This window comes from Brachypodium distachyon, chromosome 3 (assembly GCF_000005505.3).
Source record: "Brachypodium distachyon strain Bd21 chromosome 3, Brachypodium_distachyon_v3.0, whole genome shotgun sequence".
NCBI lineage: Eukaryota > Viridiplantae > Streptophyta > Magnoliopsida > Poales > Poaceae > Brachypodium > Brachypodium distachyon.
In genome coordinates, this window is record NC_016133.3 from 3,180,290 (window position 1) to 3,198,202 (window position 17,913).

The window sequence follows — 17,913 nt, forward strand, 5'->3', positions numbered from 1 at the left end:
GCCAGAACATTGACTTATCATGTAATTAACATTTACTCAACGGTTTGCCCGCGTAAACTGACCAGGTTATTAATATACAATCACTTTTTGAATTATTTACCTAGCATATTATTGATATGGCTGTCTTCAATCTTTTTGTGTAGTTGCCAATCTATTCATGCACACGACCAGGTTATTAATATACAATTATATCTTTGCTCGACCCCACTTGCTAGCTCATTTACCCTATCATATCGTTACAACAACATGGCAACTACAAACAAGTAAATCGATTGCTAAGGTTAAAAATTATGACAATTGAGCAGTTTTAAAACAACGACAATTAGGATCAAATAAGTTAGCTCTTATGAGTAAAAGTATGACTACAATCAAATAAACGGGACACTGGTGGTAAAAAAAAAATGAAAACCGAATCCTCGTAAAACAAAAACAAAAAACTTATTCTCAGATAAATGAGGAGGAATGGAAGTGAGATGCTGGCTTGTTTAAAAAGGAAGGACTACTCAGGGGTGCCGTCTGCTGTGGATTTTTCTTTTCGTTTTTCTTCCTTTTTTAAGAGAAAACAACGGTGCACCTTTTTTCGTGTGCGTGCATCGTGGCTGGGCGTCCCGCGCGACAGCAGTGTCACGGCTCAGCTTCGGCGCGCCCCACCAGAGAAAACCGTCTGAGATTTGAACATCCGTACGTCACGAGGTGGTTCGGACAACGAGAGAATTACATAAGGAGCTTTTTCTAAGATAACTTGAATTGGCCGGAAAAAAAGAGAGCAGATTTAAGCGGCGCCGTTGTTCCGACCAAAACTACGAGCACAAGACCATCTCCAAATCTTTGCATGAATAAGAGCAGACTAGGGGTGACATGTCCACAGAAAATGTATGCGGTGCCACTGTTCCGAACAAACCACGAGCACAATATCGTCTCCAAATATTTGCATGCAAGTATTCGGCTTGGGCCATTGGACCTGATAAGCATATGCAGTCATCAATTTATTTGTACGGTCGATAGTTTATTCTTGTACGCTGACCACATGTAAACCCTGCAGTTAATTCTTTATTTGACCGCACTTGCCAGAATATTAACTTATCATGTAATTAATATTTACTCAACAATTTGTCTGCGTAAACTGACCAAGTTATTAATATACTTTCACCTTTCAAGTTATTTACCTAGCATATTATTGATATGGTTGTCTTCATTTTATTTGTGTAGTTGCCAATTTACTCATGCACAATGACAAGGTTATTAATCTACAATTATATATTTGTTCGACACCACTTGCTAGCTTATTTACCGTACATATCATTAAAACAACATGACAACTAGAAACAAATAAATTAATCGCCGAGGTTAAAAAATATGACAATTGAGCAGTGATAAAACAACATGATAGTTCGGATCAAATAAGCTAGCTCTTACGAGTAAAAGTATGTCAGTTGAGCAGTGGTAAATTGACAAGACAAGTACAATCAAATAAACGGGTCACTAGTGGTAAAAAAGAAATGAAAATTGAGCGGTGGTAAAACTTAAAAAGAAAAACCCTTGTCACTCGGGTTAAAGGAATATGACAATTGAGAAGCGGTAGAACAACGTGGCAACTAGGATTGATTGCTAAGGGTAAAAAATTATCGCAATTGAGAAGTGATAAAACAACATGGCAACAAGGATCAAATAAGCTGGTCGTTAGAGGTAATAAATATGGTTGTTGAGTGGTGGTAAAAAACATGGCAACTATGGTCACTAAGGGTTGAAAAAACATATGACAACTAGGATCAAATAAGCTGGTCAATAAGGGTTAAACAAATATGGCAACTAGGGCCCTGTTTGTTTAGGATTTTGCTTCAGCTTTTGATGTTTATATCCCTCTAAAAATCACTTCTCCTGTTTACACATGAAACTGAAAAACACGTCCGGAGGTGCTTCCTTCAGCTTCTGGGGGGAAGCACTTCCGGACGTGCTTCTTAGCTTCATGTGAAAATAGGAAAAATGCTTTTTAAAGAGCTAGAAGCACCAAAAGCTAAAGCAGAATCCAAACAAACAGGGCCTAGATAGCACACTACGTGACAATTAAACCCAAGCAACATGACAACATGGTAACTATGATCAGACAACATCACAAGTTTATCTACAACTACTTGTCGGTTTAACTGTGTTTACTTGCTGATTTATCAGTACCTACTTGCCCGTTTATTCGTGATTACTTGCCAATTTATAAATGCCTTGTTTTTGCCGAACAACACTTATGAAGGTGCCAGCCAATGCATGATGGCACAATGTGTAAAGTATGGCGTATACGACAACCTTATAGCAAAGACCGGGGGGCTATACGACAGCCTTTATAGCGAAGCTCACCATATATTCAGGCAAAGTTGACACTTCGATGTTTTTTTAATCGGTTTGGTCGATATCTTGCAGGTGCGATTTAGCCCCAATGTTAGGAGAGGCATAGAGAGAGTCGCTAACATAGGCGGAGACAAGCCCAGGCAAGGGGGGCCACAGCCTGGGGCTTGAACATTTTTTCTTTTGAAAATTGTGATTATTTGATGTTTGGCCTGGGGTTTTCCTCCTTAATTACTATTTCTTAGTCATGTAAATAGCCCTGCTCTACGTCAGTTCCTGGCTCCGCCGCTTGCTAGCCAAATGCTCGAACCTTGCAGGTGCAATTCAGTCCTATACACAAATTAACGGGAAAATTTGCTCCTGCACACCATTATTTTGTGTCATTTGTTCGGACACACTCCCCAACTATGTCTTTAATTAGTACCATTATGATTCAATGGTCATTTGTTACAACACACTCTGACATGTGAAGCTTCATTGTCAGGCCGCCACGATACCATGGCCACAACCACATGCAACACTTCCCGAGCGACGAGGTCGATGATGCCGCCACAGCGCATGCCGCAGGCCATGCCAAGGAGGAAAAGGCCATTAAGTGGCTGACAACTGAGCTCCACATGTCAGATGTAGTAAATGACCACAAAATCATAATGATACTTAGCAAAATCACGATTGAGAAGTGTCTGAACAAAGGACACGAAATAACAATGTCCAGAGTAAATTTCCTCCAGATTAACAGACTGTCAATCTGCAAGCGAAGTTAGCGGTCGGACCTTTGACGTGTGATCACCACAGCCTCGGCCCCCATAGATGGTAGGATTTGTCCATCTGGGAGGCCAATGTCACAGCTTCTGCAAGTTATTTCAAGGAAATGTTTCTCCCAAACTGGAAGTAAACTCTAAAAGAAAGACGAAGAGTTGACACTACCAAATACTGGAGCACAAGCAAAGTGCAGCAGAATTCATGCGGGGTGGCAAACGAACACATGGATAAATACTGCACAGACTATGAACACAAGGATAAATACTGCACAGACTATGGGAAGGTGGCAGGAAGCAAGACGTGCAAAACTGCACTATGCCCCGGCCTACGGTTTTGAACTATACAGAGAAAATGAGACTATGCAGAGAAAGTGATACTATGATTAAGCATGAAGCTACCATCGGTTTAAAGGTCTGGATAATTTGAACAACAAAGTAGGAACTAACCCATTTGTAACAAGAAGGTTTCTAGGCCTTGGCAAACGAAAACCATCCTAACATCATCATAGAGTTCATAACCAAGTAAATGAAACAAAATTCAGTGCTTCTCGACATCTCTGACATGTACTAAATGAAAGCAGGACAAGCAACGGCAAGCGTCAATAAGTCTCTGCCTAACTATGAAATCGAGGCATCCCAGGAAGCTGCAGCCCTGTTGAAGTTTCTAAGAAAAACTAAAGGAAAACATCACAGCTGTACCCCCCACCCCCCCCTTCTGCCCCCACACAAAAAAGAAAGAAGAAATGGTGACTGACTGACTGGAGATAAAACAGATTTGCATCTCATTGCATTGTTTCTGAGTGGTTATATAGACACACACCCCTATTCCTGTTGCCAAATAATCGTATCCTATTTCTGTCACAAGCAAAGGTACTCATATCATTAAAGAGGAAATGAAGCACAAAACAAGTATAAGGTGCCCACAGAGTTTCAGCTTGGTTTTCCTCGTAAACGGAGCCACTCTATTCTTCTTAATGAAATGCATGAGCACCCTGCCCTCTTGACGAGGTTCCGTCAAAAAATAATTCAGTCACCCATATCAAAGTTTTTTTAATTATATATCAATCTCAAGTGTTGCTGAGGTAATCATGTTGATGGCAGCTGATATATCATATATAACAATAGGGTACACTTGAACTATGCTTTTGGACCTTCCGCTCTAGTTCATGTTGTTGTAGTTGCTTGCTACCGTGCTACTGTACTCCAAGAGTAAGGTTGTTGATCCAGTTTTATACAAACAAGAACCTTATTTCAGCAATACTACAAAAAATCCTTAAAATTAGGCCTTAATAACCAAAATGTTTTTTGACTTTTCAGTTCACAGATCAAATAAAAATGGTACTCCCTCCGATCCATATTAATTGTCGAAATATTACATGTATCTAGACGCTTTTTAGGCATAGATACATCCATATTTAGGAAAATTTGAGATAAATAATATGGATCAGAGGGAGTAAATCTCCTTTTGCACTACGCAAATGAATCAAGATTTAATTTCATTAGCTTCTTGTCGATAATTGCATTGCTGGTGTAGAATGTTGGAAAGTTTCAGTATAACAAACTCAATTTTTTTAAGGAAAGGCAGCACAACACGCCCTCATATAAACAACGCATTTAGGATATTTATCGAAGCTTACCTAAACATGGTTAAAATATACTCAAGTAGATGGACGGGTATCTCATTCATATTAAGGCATAACTGGCAACACAAAAGCAGCAATCAAGATGACAATCATACCAGAAAAGGGTGGATTCTCTGTCTCAAATAAGAAAATGGGATGTAATTTCGAACCAGTTCAGAAATGCAACCAGACATATGGAGCTGTTGACTATTGATGAATGGCACAGTATAAAGTTAAGGGAATAAACAAGTAAAATAAGTAGGCGTATTAACCCTGAGTACTGCTGAACTTAGAATTACTGGCTTACTGTTACTGCTGGTCTTGGGCACGATGATTCAGAAAACAAACACCTAACGAAAATAAAAACACGAGCAAACATTTGATGAAGGCTACAAAATGTCGATAGCTCGCTTTGCTCGTGTCTCAAAATAAGAATGGCCTTTTCTTTCTCATCATCACTGTCAATACTTGAAAGATCCACAAGGTGGCTAACAGAACGAATTATGATCATTGTCAACATTTGTCAAGCATCTTCGAGTTGAGGGCAAACCTTATTCTGCACCAAAGAAGGCGGCCATGCCATGATGTAGGGATGGACATGGCTGTCATATCTCTTTTGGAAGACCGTGTCCAGCTCCGCTGTCTCCAGGCATAGAGATAGGAACCAACTTGGAAAATGAGGATCAATGAATGTCTCAGAGGTAGTGAAGTACACGACTCCGTCGACAGTGGCCACGATATGCAGTTCACCATGTTCCTCTAGTGAACCCTCGGTTTCATCAACAATTGTCTCCAAGTGAAACTTATTGTCTAGCATCCATCTCTTGGTACCGTCATCATCGGATCTCCAAACCCAAACAAGAAGCTTGAATTCAATTGGGCAGACAATGCAGAGCTTCCCATCCTTGGCCTCGCCAACCCTAAATAGGTAATCCTGCCCTGCCAAGCATGCCGGCAGATCCATCTGTGAAAATTGTAGCGTCGCGGTGTCCAGCACGAGCATGTAGGCATCAGTCGTGTGTACCCAATAGATGGACCCATTCACCATGGTGCCACCTTTCAGCCAGTATTTCTCCCCAGGCTCCGTCATGGGCTCAGACCACGGGAAGATCTCCCACTCCCTGCTCTCCGACGAGAAGACGGCGGCGCGCGCCCGCGAGTCGTCGTAACAGGTGTTGACCAGGCGGAACGGCCCGCCGGCCTCGCCGGAGAAGACGATGCAGCCATCGAGGTATGCGGGTGGGCCGTGGCAGCCGTCGAAGATCTCGTCGGGCGTCGGGGGGATGAGATCCAGGGCCCGTGCGATGGGGTTGAAGGCGGCGAATTGCCCCGTGCCGCTGTTGTAGAAAAGGACGTATCCGTCGTGGCAGTCGCTGATGGACCACCCGGGGGAGGCGTCGTCTTCGTCGGGGAGTCGGGTGAGGAAGAAATCGGCGCCGCAGATGGCGGCTGCGAGGTCGGGTTCGTCGCGGCGGCGGAGGGGGGCGAAGGAAGGGATGGCGGGTCCGTCGGGGTCGAAGAAGAAGCCGAGGAGGGGTTGCGGGTGGTCCTCGCGGAAGCGGCGGCGGAAGGCGGGGGACGAGCGGACGGCGTCGAGGAAGGCGTGGCAGGTGAAGGCGGCTCGGACGAGGCTCGGGAGGGAGGGGAGGCGGACGAAGATCTCGCGGAGGAGGTCTTCTCCGAGAGCGAGTACGGTGGTCGGAGCGGGTGGTGGCGGCGATTCCGCCGGCGGGGGCGCTGGCGGTTGCGGGGAGGCCATGGCTTCTACACTGGAAAAAAAAAGGGAAAGACGCTCTTGTTCCGAATGTGCGAGATGCTGGCTGGGGTGCGGGCCGGATTGGCATGACTTTGGCCGAGTTACCTGTGGGCCCCACTACAAGGTGGCCACATGTCAGCCTTTGTGACATCGATACAGGGCATATGTTGCCTAGGTTGATAAGAAAAGAAAAGAAAAACTCAAACCTGGCTATGAATTCTACCAAATTCAAATCTGTTTTCGATTAGGTTTTATTTATGGGTTTTTTGGGTTATAAGTCAAAAATCACCTACTTATGTGTTTTTGGTTTTGACTTTTGGTTTGTGACTTGATATTGTTGCTTTTTTGCGGAAAAAAAAGTCAAAGGCATGCTTTTGGTTTATAAACCAAAAGTTAAAAGTCACGCTTTAAGTCTAACTAAACATGAACTCACACCGTGACTATTCACGGTTGAATTTTCTCATTTTTGTCTCGTGAGCTGTGAATTGAACTCGGATTTGACATTTCGAGGCACTATAAATGTATGTTGCCTTAGCGTTGTCAATAAGTTTTGGAATCATTAATTATTTTCAAATTTGTTAATCGGTCATCTAATATATTAGACTTTTAGTACACGTCTTTCACCGCTTTAAAAAACACCCGATGAATGGTTGGCACCTTTTTGCATCACGGATCTAGACAAATCCACACAATAAATCAAAACACATAAGTATGTACTATGTTGAGGTGTCTATGCTTAAATGAAACGACGAATCATGTCTTTACTCGTGTACAAAACACTCAAATGGTGGCGGTGGTCCGTCATCTGTGGCCACATGAAAAAAATCATCGAGATGAAAATGAACGTTAATTATACTGTCTATGATAATAGCACGACATCCTCTTAAAACATGTAGGAAAAAAATTATATTTAACACGCCAAATTATGGGTCACCATGCAAGTCCTTTGACCGGGTCTTTATACCCTAGGTCGATTTGGACACATGATCGATGCTAGTATTGTCATGACCTGATTAATCGTTTGATGTTACGCTAGTGCACAAACTTTTAACTTGGATTTCTGGTGACAGTTAGAAATAAGCACTACTAGTGCTTAAGAATAAACCGAACTAATCATATAAGCACATTCGCAAACACCTTGCATTGCATTGTACATGCTCTCTCTTTGCACATCTGATGCCAACCTCATGTTTGGACATTGTTGTCCATGGACGCCTCCCCTGTTGGCACACAGTCTGGTCCGATGAACACCACTCTCATGTGTCGTAAAACCTTATCAACGTGACGGAGACACATGAGGATAGACTGCAAAAAAAGAAAAACAGAAGAAGCTGAGGACGAATTAACGTATCTACGGAATAACGAAAAATATGGTCTCGTCAGAAAAGAAAGAAAGAAAGAATTGAATTTGCTGAAAGTTCCGCTGGCTAGAGGAAAGCAGAGGCGTGATTGGGTGCAGGGTCGAAGAACCCCCCGCGTTCCATGGCCGGCCTGGGCGCAGAGGGGTTCATCAACGCTGCACTCAATCAAGCCTCTGCGCCTCTTCTTCATCTCGCCGTTGCCAAAGCCTCTGCTGCGCCCTTTCTCTTCTCATCGTCTGTGTGACTGTGTGGGTGAGTTCCCAACGGCGAGGAGCACTATAAATAAGCGCAGGGCAGGTGTACGTACTCATGTACTGTGTACTGCTGCTTCCAGGACAGGACAGTGGACACCGCCCCTCTTGTTGTACACTTGTACTGCCTCCGCTAACGTTGTTGTACTACTACCTGATGAGTAGAGATCCACAAGATTGGAGATCTAGATCGCCAGCAAACGCGGAGCATGGAGCAACAAGCTACTGATTATATTATTTGGAATTTGAAGTTCTGGTCGATGGGGATTGGGAATGGCCTGAATTCCTCCTGCCTGGACATGGGGAAGTACTACCATGGCAGTACAAACTGTACTGCGTTATACTACAAAGGCGTTAGCCTGACCCGTCAGAACGCGACACCTGTGTGACGGTGCCTACGCTACGAGTTGTACTTTGTGTTTGTTCCAAATCATATCAATCGGCAATACTACTACACGCCAGCCCATCATCAACCCTGTCTCTCGTTGCTAGCAGATTAACAAAGACAAGTAACCATAATTTTTTTGTGACAGCAAATCAGCAGTGTGATGGAGTATTTAGGCTGTTAGCTAAGGCTCTGCAGATCACACAACTGCCCATCAATCTACAAAAATATGCCTCACCCTTGGAAATTTCAGTACGCGGCAAGGGATCTGGAAACATCAGGTTGCGATGAAACCAACAGGCTTGCTAAAAGGTCATCTGCGTGACCATGACCAGAACACAAAACAAGCCTTTACAAGCATATTCCTCCCAGAAAATCAACAGGAGTTCATAACCAAATGTACAAAAGATACTCAATGTTTATCGACATATCAGGCATGCAAATGCCAGGAAAAGCAAGACTGCAAGGCGAAAGGCAGTTAATGGTCTTGTAGAGGTCTGTTTCAGCAGCCATGCATGACTCCCAACATATTTAGTTTCTATATTACATATTACATATTACATATTACAGCTGTTAAATATTCAAACTACAGAATGGAAAAATATGAATAAGCAATTGTCTACTAGAAAATTTATTCCTGCAGGCTTGATGTATAAATGGATAGGGTCAATATCAAGAATCCACATAAACGTTTGTTTGCAGGTGAAGAGATCACGGCGCTAATAAAGGTTACATGTATTGCATATTTACATTTATTACCTAGTTTGTATGCTAATGACCCGCTCATCCAACATGCTAGCTATGGTAACGGAAGCTACGCATGATTGATTTCCTTTGTATCTATTCAGCATCTTTGGTCACACTGCATACAGATTTCTGTAAGCACACGCATATTCTCAAAATTGAAACATGTGTAATGTACTCTGTATTTTTAGTAAATCAGGAATATACAACATCAGAAGAAATTGCAGAAACATAAAGGAGCAAAAGAAGGAAAACTGTCAAATGGTAGGAAGTGGAACTACTAGTACAGGGAGAACCTTGATCCAATGATATTTCTGTCAATGAGTCGGCTGTTGGAACTCGTCCTGCAGCTGATGTGGTGCCAAACAGGTACCGGCAGTTACAACTGGCTGCATGATTTGTAGGTGGCAACGGCAGTTTGGATAAGTACCGTCGATACCATGGCTGTATCAGCACGGTGGTTGCACCCTGTCCTGTGACTTTTGGGGTAGCAGGCCTGCAATGGGCAGATTACTCCTGTGGCTGCTGTGATGGCAAAGACGACTGCTGCCGTCGCTGCTGCTCTCCTTGGATACATTGCTCAGGCTGCGGGTGTGAGTCACCTTGCCACGCCCAAATCACATCCTTGAGTGCGGGCCTTATTTCATCTTTCATGAGTTTTTTATACTCTAGAGTATCTCCATTAGTCTTTTTTAATTCAACTAACAGAAAAGAAGGCGCGAGCTCAAAAATCTCCGCGTCAAGCTCAAGAAATCCCTTTATCCCCTCCTTTGGTGCTGCCAATTTCAAAACACCATTTTCTTTCTTCTTAATTTTGAGCTTCAAATGCTTGGCCAGTTCATTTAACTTAGCAAATACAGTCGCTGCTGGCTGCCTAGTGGTAAATCTGTCCTCCCTCCGACCATACTTCTCTTCAAATAAATTGGATAGGTCAAATCCTGTTGAGAGAGAGATGATGTCAAATGCATTCAAGTTTGTGAGGCTTGAGGACGCTTGATTTTCCTCTGAATTACTGCATTCTGTCGAGTCAGAGGTTGTGGCTTCACCTTTGTATACCTTGTCTCTTGTTTCATGTTTGATCTTCAGTGCATTTGCCTCGATGGGTTTTCGGTACCAAGCACTTCTCTTTATCCTTGAGATAGAAGCTCTAGTACTTGGATCTGGATCAAGAATCTTATATAGTAGATCCTTCAACTCAACAGAAAAAGGACGAGGGCATCTATATTCAGCTCTGGAAATCTTCCTATACATCTCTATAAGATTTGTATCATGGAAAGGAAGGAAACCAGCCACCAGCACAAATAGAATTACTCCACAAGACCATATGTCAGCCTTCGCACCGTCATAGCCTCTCCTGCTAAGCACTTCTGGAGCAACATAAGCTGGAGTTCCACATGTGGTATGGAGGAGGCCATCTTGTCTCGTGGACTCGGCTAGAGCGCTTAAACCAAAATCAGAGACTTTTAGGTTCTCATTCTCATCCAGGAGTAGGTTTTCCGGCTTCAAGTCGCGATGATAAACACCTCTGCTATGGCAGTAGTCCACAGCACTGATCAATTGATGGAAGTACTTCCTTGCAGCATCCTCACTTAACTTTCCCTTGGTTATTTTGTTGAAAAGCTCGCCACCTTTAGCATACTCCAAAACAAAGTAAATCTTGCTCTTGCTAGCCATTACCTCAAAAAGTTTTAGGACGTTTGGATGCCTGACCAATCTCATTATAGAAATCTCCCTCTTTATCTGCACCATTAGCCCAACCCTCGAAACCTTGTCCTTATCAATTATCTTTATTGCAACACCTTGTCCACTGATAAGATTCCGAGCATAATATACCTTGGCGAAGTTCCCTTGCCCTAAGTGTCTCCCAATTTCATAACGTTCCATCAAAATCGTCCTCCTATCCTCCATTATAGCAATCTATATTTAGAAAGATGAATGTGGCAACTATGCACTACTTTTACAACAGCCTATTTAAAGGTCGTGGCCTGCAATGACAAAATCCCTCACTCTTCACTCCAGTGCTCCAAAGGGCAGAACTAAAATAAATACCGAACCACTATAGAGCAAACACTCTTATGATAAACTCAACAGGATAACTCAGGGCGAAGCACCCCGGTGTGCAAGCACACAATCAAACTTTTCTGAGATAAATCTCTTCCGATGTCACTGGTTGTGAACTGTAAAGCAAAATAAATAACAAACTTGATTAGTACAAACATGTGATGCAAATATGGATCAACAAGTAACTGAAATGGACATCAAGTGAAGTGATTATAGATGTACAGGAAGATTCAGAAGTCCAAGAGAACATTAAGAAAATCCAGGACAATTCTTTTCGTTCAGGAACCGGCTTGCCTTGCCTATGTCATTGTGAGTTTGTAGGCCTACCTAGGCTAAAGCGTATCAGCTAGCCCAGGCATCCAAGTACTTGGCCTAAAAATGGCATATCCGGCATTATTGGAAAGGAAACCCGATCTTACCAGTACCAGCTAAAGCGTACTCTGAAATGACAATAGTTGGGAGAGGCTAATCGGCTTGGCCAGCTAGCGGTATAAAATTAGACACCACAAGAAGGTCGATCACACAACATTCGATGTGATGCTTCAGGAGTCCACGTTTCTCCAGTAGAAGAAATTAACAAAAAAAAATTTGAATCGAACCATCAATTTCCTCCGGCGTCAGAGCAACAGTGGAACATCACAGAGCGGGGAAAATCTCTCCCTCTCCACCGAACAGGGGACACCACATCAGCGAAACCTAACAGAACCATTTCTGATGGTCACAACTACTAGTCAAGAAACTGCGCAGGGGAGGGGAAGCCGCCAAGAAAAACTAGGTCGGCCGGCGGAAGCAGCAGCAGCAGATCTCTCCGTGCTAGCAAAGGAGCACCAAACGGGAGTTACCTGATGGAGAACCGGCCGACGAGGAGCCCTGCGCGCGCGAGTCCTGGATGCCGCCGGCGAGGCGAATCGACCGAATGAACCGCAGCCGGCGCTCGCTGCTGATTCGCTCTGGCTTTCTCAAAGAAGAAGAAAGATCCCCTTATTCTGAAGTGCGTGTTTCTTCCGCGTTTCTTCTCGGAGCACATGCCCCAGGTGGCTACAGGTCGGCACGGCAGCTCAGCTCTCTAGGGAGTCGGGACTCGGTGTGAGCCTCTGCCAATGGGTCCCACCAACCGGCCGTCCGATTGGCCCAGCGGCCAGGTAACCGGGCTTCGTTTTGGAGTCCAGTGGGCTACGGCCCACGGCCCGAAATTCGTCTTCGGTGAACTTCGTTGACGACTTTCGCCGCGACGAAGTAGCCGGAGTCACGGAAAGGGATGCACTGCCGGCCGCGGCGGAGCCCGCCGCCGCCGCGAGCGAGAAATGGCGGAGCCCATCGCCGCCGCAGCAAGCATGTGATGATCTGAGTCCAAATCCAAATCTCGCCGTGAAGAAAAATCGCTCCGCCTTTCGGGAAAGCACTAGACAAATGCTCCGTTCTTCGCGGGCGATGGATCACGTGGAGCACGCAATGGAGGTCAACGGTCTCCTCCTCCTCCTCCTCCTGCTGCTGCGGCTGCGACGCGGCCGACCCTTCCTTCTTTGCTCGATGGTGCCGTCACGCCTAACTTCCAAGTAAGAGTATCCGCGACTTTCCGTAAACAACGCGATATGATTTGACTCCTCTAGAATCTAGTACGGGTAGTTGTGCTAACCTAACACTGGGAGTGCTTCAGAACGAACTAATCGAAAGCCCAAGATCTTCTTCTTCTCTGGCAGCGCGCTCCGGGAGGGCGAAACCCAACGAGGGATGGTGGTTTTGCGAAGGGGGGGAGTGAGAAAGAAGTGATCTGAGAGGTGGTAGGAAGGCGTGAGGATGAGGAGGCTGGGGTTCGTGGTGCTGTTCTTGGCGGCGGCGGCGGCGGCATTGGTCGGGACGTCGAGATGGGGAACAGAGGAGGAGGGCTTGGGGCATTTCTTCGTGGGATGGATGCAGCCTTCTCCTTCTTCTTCTTCCCCTGCTCCGTCTTCCTTGGTTCTAGATGGGGATCTTGTAAGCTCTCCATGAACTCTCTGTTCTCTGTTACGTAGCAGTAATCGATGAACTGGTTGATTTCAAATTTGTTCGCTTGATTAGTTTAAGAATAACTATTGTTTACTTGATTTGCTTGGTGCTAGAGATCTGCCAAAACCTTTTGAGCACGAGTTCCCTTCAAATATTAGCAGCTTGGCAATACCGATTTTTTATGAATCTTTAGTCAACCAGTAGTCAGCAGTACCAATTAAATTTTCTTCTTGTACGAGAAAAAATGGTGAATTTGCTTATAACTAAATCTTTACTGTTTATTGTTCACGACATTTGCTTCTCGATGCATTACCATGGAATCTTTAATGTTTAGGATGTTTAATGGATGGATGCAGGTGGACAAAATATGGTCACTTTGCTTACAAGACGTCGTTAGCGCAGAGGAAATATTAGGAATTGGACAATCTTTTACTTTGGATGGATTATCAAGTCGTTCTTCGGAGGATGAACTGAAGACAATGCTGCTTATGGAGCTTCTGGCAATTCTTCCACCTCAGAAGTCTTATGTTACTCATGACTGTATCAATGCACATTACTTCAGCTTGGGCATTGCACAGGAACTTAATGATGGATTGAGCAACTATGTTGAGAACCAGCAGCCATTGCTTGGTTCAAACTTCTACCCAAGACGACAATTGGCTCATCAAGTGGTTGGGGATGCTCCTACTAAATCTCCGGCTTTTGCGCCAGCCATCTTGTCTGGAGGTGAAGCTTGGTTTCCACTTTCTGTGGCAGAACCACCATTTGCACCTCCCAACTCCCCGAAAACCGACCCCAGCCGGCATCATGATCAGTCTGCACAGAAGCATCGGAGAGTTCCTCCTCCAATTTCATCTTCGGAGAAGCAACACAACTACATAAGATTAGTCTTGACTGTTGTGCTCCCGACGGCAGCATTCTCATTCATTGTTGCGTTTCTGATTTTCTATTGCTGTGGATGCAACAAAAGCAAGGTCTCGGTCAGTGAGCCGCGGGATGACCATCCTCTTCTTCACTTGCAGTTGGCTAACGCATCTGGTGAGGCTATATTCCCTTTTTATCAACCAACTGCGGATTATTCTCGGTGTGGTATTCTATCAGATAGCATCGATTTCATTTGCAGGTTTGTCATCCGATGTTCATGTTCCCGCCAGCCCGCTTCAGAAGAGTGATCAAGGGGTCAGGCCTACTAAGGTTGGAGGCAGCAGGAGCCAGTGTTTTCCATGCTGTTTTACAAAAACATCTGCGCAAGTTACTGAAGGAACACAGGAGGACATTGCGGCAGGTGATCTTCCTAAACCAGTGCCTCCGCCACCGCCACCTCCGCCTCCACCTCCACCATTGCCCCCCCCTGTCAAGAAGGCTGCTCCTCCCCCACCTACACCTCCCAGAGGTTCAGGAGCAAGACCTCCTCAGATGTCACCTGTTGATTCAAGTCATTCTGAAGGATCGTCAGCAGGCGATCAGGCCAGTGAAACATCTGAAGCTGAAGTGAGTGCTCCAAGAGCCAAGCTCCGGCCTTTCTATTGGGACAAAGTTCTTGCAAATCCTAACCAGTCAATGGCCTGGCATGACATCAAATTTGGTTCTTTTCAGTAAGTTGTAACAGTATCAATAAGTTCTGAGTCCATTTGGTTGCATTAAGATTTTATCTGACAAGTACATTTTGCAGTGTGAACGAGGATATGATAGAGGCATTGTTTGCTTATGGCGCTGGCAACAGAAACAACGTTAAGGACAAAGAACGTGCCGTGGCAGACCCTTCACCTCAGCATGTTTCTCTTCTTGATTTTAAGAAATCGTGCAACCTGGCAGTTGTTTTTAAGGCAATGAATGTCAAGGTAGAGGACATTCAAGATGCTCTCATTGAAGGTAGTTGTTCATTCACAAGAAACTATTGTTCATTGGTCCATCTAGCTTGCTTAGTCATATGTGAAAGAAAATATGTTCCCGCACATATAAAGACAGTATTTTCTAACATTTTCTTACGTCTCACTCTCTTCTCAAGGAAATGAGCTTCCTAGACTACTTCTTGAGACAATCTTGAGAATGAAACCAACTGATGAGGAAGAGCAGAAACTCAGGCTTTACGAAGGGGACTGCTCACAACTAGGTCTTGCAGAACAAGTGATGAAGGCGCTAACTGACATTCCTTTTGCTTACAAGAGGATCAGCGCTTTACTTTTAATGTCATCATTGCAAGAAGATGCTTCAAGCCTCAGGGATTCATTCCTGCAATTGGAGGTAAGCCAACTGAAAGGAGTTGACTTCTATGTTAAATCTGCAAAGTACTCCAACCCTTACTGAATTTATTATATTTTTGGTGTCAGGCTGCTTGTGGGGAACTAAAGCACCGCCTTTTTCTTAAGTTACTAGAAGCTGTTCTCAAAACTGGAAACCGTTTGAATGATGGGACCTTCCGTGGTGGTGCTAATGCTTTCAAACTTGACACCCTCCTGAAGTTATCAGATGTCAAGGGTGCTGATGGAAAGACCACACTGCTACACTTTGTTGTCCAAGAGATTGTTCGATCTGAAGGTGTCCGTGAAGCAAGGTTAGCCATGGAAAGTGGAAGAACTCCACCTCCTAGTACTTCAGGAGACAAATCAAGCGGATCTCTGCAAGAAGATGGCGAGTACTACTCCAACCTCGGCCTTAAGATTGTATCAGGGCTTAGCAGTGAGATGGTCAATGCCAAGAACATAGCTGCACTAGATGCTGATGCTTTGTCTGCCAGTGTACTGAGCCTCAGGCATGAGTTGCTGAAAGCAAAGGAGTTCCTTAACTCTGACATGGCAACAATAGAAGAGAACAGTGGGTTTCACCACTCACTGGTACATTTTGTAGAACATGCAGATAATGAGACCAACTTTCTGTTCAAAGAAGAGAAGAGACTGAGATCATTAGTGAAGAAAACAATTCGGTATTTCCATGGAAATGATGTGAAAGACGACGGATTTGGTCTCTTTGTCACCGTAAGAGATTTTTTGGTGATGCTGGATAAGGCATGCAAGGAAGTTGGGGCATCACAAAAGAAGACAGCAAATAGATCTCGGAGCAGTGGCACTTACAACCCAGTGTTAAATCCCCACGAGAAACAATTTCCTGCAGTTTTGGATCATCACTTAGATAGTTTGGACTCGAACAATTAACTGTGTGGGATATAGTTTTAGATGCATTTTGTAGGTATTTGCTTTTGCTCAGGAGAATGTAAAAAATACACATTTGCAGAGGCATTATTGTATACATACAGATACAGTCATACAGATGCCACATACACATGACTTAATACATGATTTACTATCATACCTCTACAGTATTATCTGATGAATTTCTTACACCTATTTTCTAACTTAAGATTCCTGCCTAAAACGTTAGATTCAGTTTTGGGGCCACAACTGGGCTCCAGCAATGTCTACTTCTAGACACATAAAAGCTTATTTTATTAGAAAAGTGCGAAATCATAAGCTGATATTCTTGCAATAATCTATTACAATATATTAAATTGGAATCGGTGGTGATGAGTGGGCGCCGTTGGTCGGTGTTGGTCAGTCAACTTCGTTAAAATTACAATCAATATGCCACCACCCCTTATTTTCTTTCTCTCCCGCCTTATTCACGATTTCAGTAGAAGAAATTCTATGGTTTAGATTTACTGAAAGTTATCGTACGGTCCAAATTTGTCACAATATAATACGAACAGTCCTAAAATAAATCAATCTCCTTAGCATGAAATCCAAAATTCTTCGTATCCATCTCAGTATGGAAATCAATCCGAATCCAAACAAAAAATCTCGGTATCAATCTCAGTATGGAAATCAATCCAATCGAAAAATCAATGTCCAGACTTCGCCTCCACCGGCTCGTGCTTGATACACTTTCCGTTGTTCCGTAGCATAGCACGGGTTTTTTTGCTAGTTTGTGTGAGTTTTGAAACCTGAAAATACGAAACACTATCACTGTTTGTGTGCTCATAATCACCACAGACCTCCATTGATCCAATAGGATGATTTGGTTGGGTACCATCCTCACATGGTTCTGATTCTTAGGACAAGGTGGGAATGCTAATATGCGTGCACACAAGGCCTTTTTCCTGCAAAATGGAAAATAAAATGATCATTCGTATTACTCTTTCCTTTCCACAAATAATGGTGTGCACGCAATTCAAGGTTTTACATTGACCAACAATTAAACTAATCATATGAGGGTTATGTGCTACAAAAATTATATCATTGGATTCATATTCAGAAAACGTTTCCAATGGTATAAAATTTATGACACATGATGTACATATTAGTGGTCTCATTGTTGATCAAAGTTCAACCTTGAAAAACGCGTGCACCATTCTTTGTGATAAGAAGGGAGTATATAATATGAGAAATGCGAGTTTAATAAATTTTAGAATGTCAGGTAAAAAGGATTGCGCTATTTTTTCCTTTGGACGATTATATAATACATTTACTCATTGCCATTTCAAATAGGGTTGGAGGAGTATATTTCGAAATCAATGTGTTTCCTTTTTTTACCGTTTGAATGGACCGTGCAATTGGATTAACTAGACACTTGATTAAATTCATCCAATGGCCTATATAGGTGGTTCGGGTCTAAAATAGCTCTATTTGATTCGGCAACCATAGCAATAGGAGTGC

General features: G+C 43.7%; 3 protein-coding genes and 1 non-coding gene across 6 annotated transcripts; 1 reads left to right on the forward strand and 3 right to left on the reverse strand.

Annotated features, from left to right (window-relative positions):
- Positions 1–4,855: 4,855 nt before the first annotated feature.
- On the reverse strand, positions 4,856–6,556 carry LOC100838108. Its single transcript, XM_003574920.3, has one exon. The coding sequence runs from the start codon at positions 6,477–6,479 to the stop codon at positions 5,244–5,246; it is 1,236 nt and encodes a 411-aa protein (XP_003574968.1). The 5' UTR covers positions 6,480–6,556; the 3' UTR covers positions 4,856–5,243.
- Positions 6,557–7,912: 1,356 nt separating this feature from the next.
- MIR397B (microRNA MIR397b) lies at positions 7,913–8,014 on the reverse strand. Its single transcript, NR_126957.1, has one exon. It is a non-coding gene; the product is annotated as a microRNA MIR397b (primary transcript).
- Positions 8,015–9,346: 1,332 nt separating this feature from the next.
- Positions 9,347–12,321, reverse strand: LOC100830445 (CBL-interacting protein kinase 26). Of its 2 annotated transcripts, XM_024460948.1 has the most exons (3): positions 12,121–12,321; positions 11,878–11,974; positions 9,347–11,394 (listed from the first exon to the last, which is right to left on the reverse strand). In XM_024460948.1, exon 3 carries the CDS (start codon positions 11,123–11,125, stop codon positions 9,728–9,730), a length of 1,398 nt encoding a protein of 465 aa, XP_024316716.1. In that variant the 5' UTR covers positions 11,126–11,394; positions 11,878–11,974; positions 12,121–12,321; the 3' UTR covers positions 9,347–9,727. The 2 variants fall into 2 exon arrangements, with proteins under 2 accessions (XP_024316716.1, XP_010233844.1); XM_010235542.3 differs by lacking the exon at positions 11,878–11,974.
- A 171-nt stretch (positions 12,322–12,492) lies between these two features.
- LOC100837883 (formin-like protein 10) lies at positions 12,493–16,578 on the forward strand. 2 transcript variants are annotated; one of them, XM_024460947.1, is made up of 7 exons: positions 12,493–12,834; positions 12,959–13,252; positions 13,621–14,302; positions 14,388–14,859; positions 14,937–15,136; positions 15,273–15,508; positions 15,595–16,578. In XM_024460947.1, exons 2-7 carry the CDS (start codon positions 13,076–13,078, stop codon positions 16,414–16,416), a joined length of 2,589 nt encoding a protein of 862 aa, XP_024316715.1. In that variant the 5' UTR covers positions 12,493–12,834; positions 12,959–13,075; the 3' UTR covers positions 16,417–16,578. The 2 variants fall into 2 exon arrangements, with proteins under 2 accessions (XP_024316715.1, XP_003570961.1); XM_003570913.4 differs by having other exon boundaries at positions 12,979–13,252.
- The last annotated feature ends 1,335 nt before the right edge of the window (positions 16,579–17,913 follow it).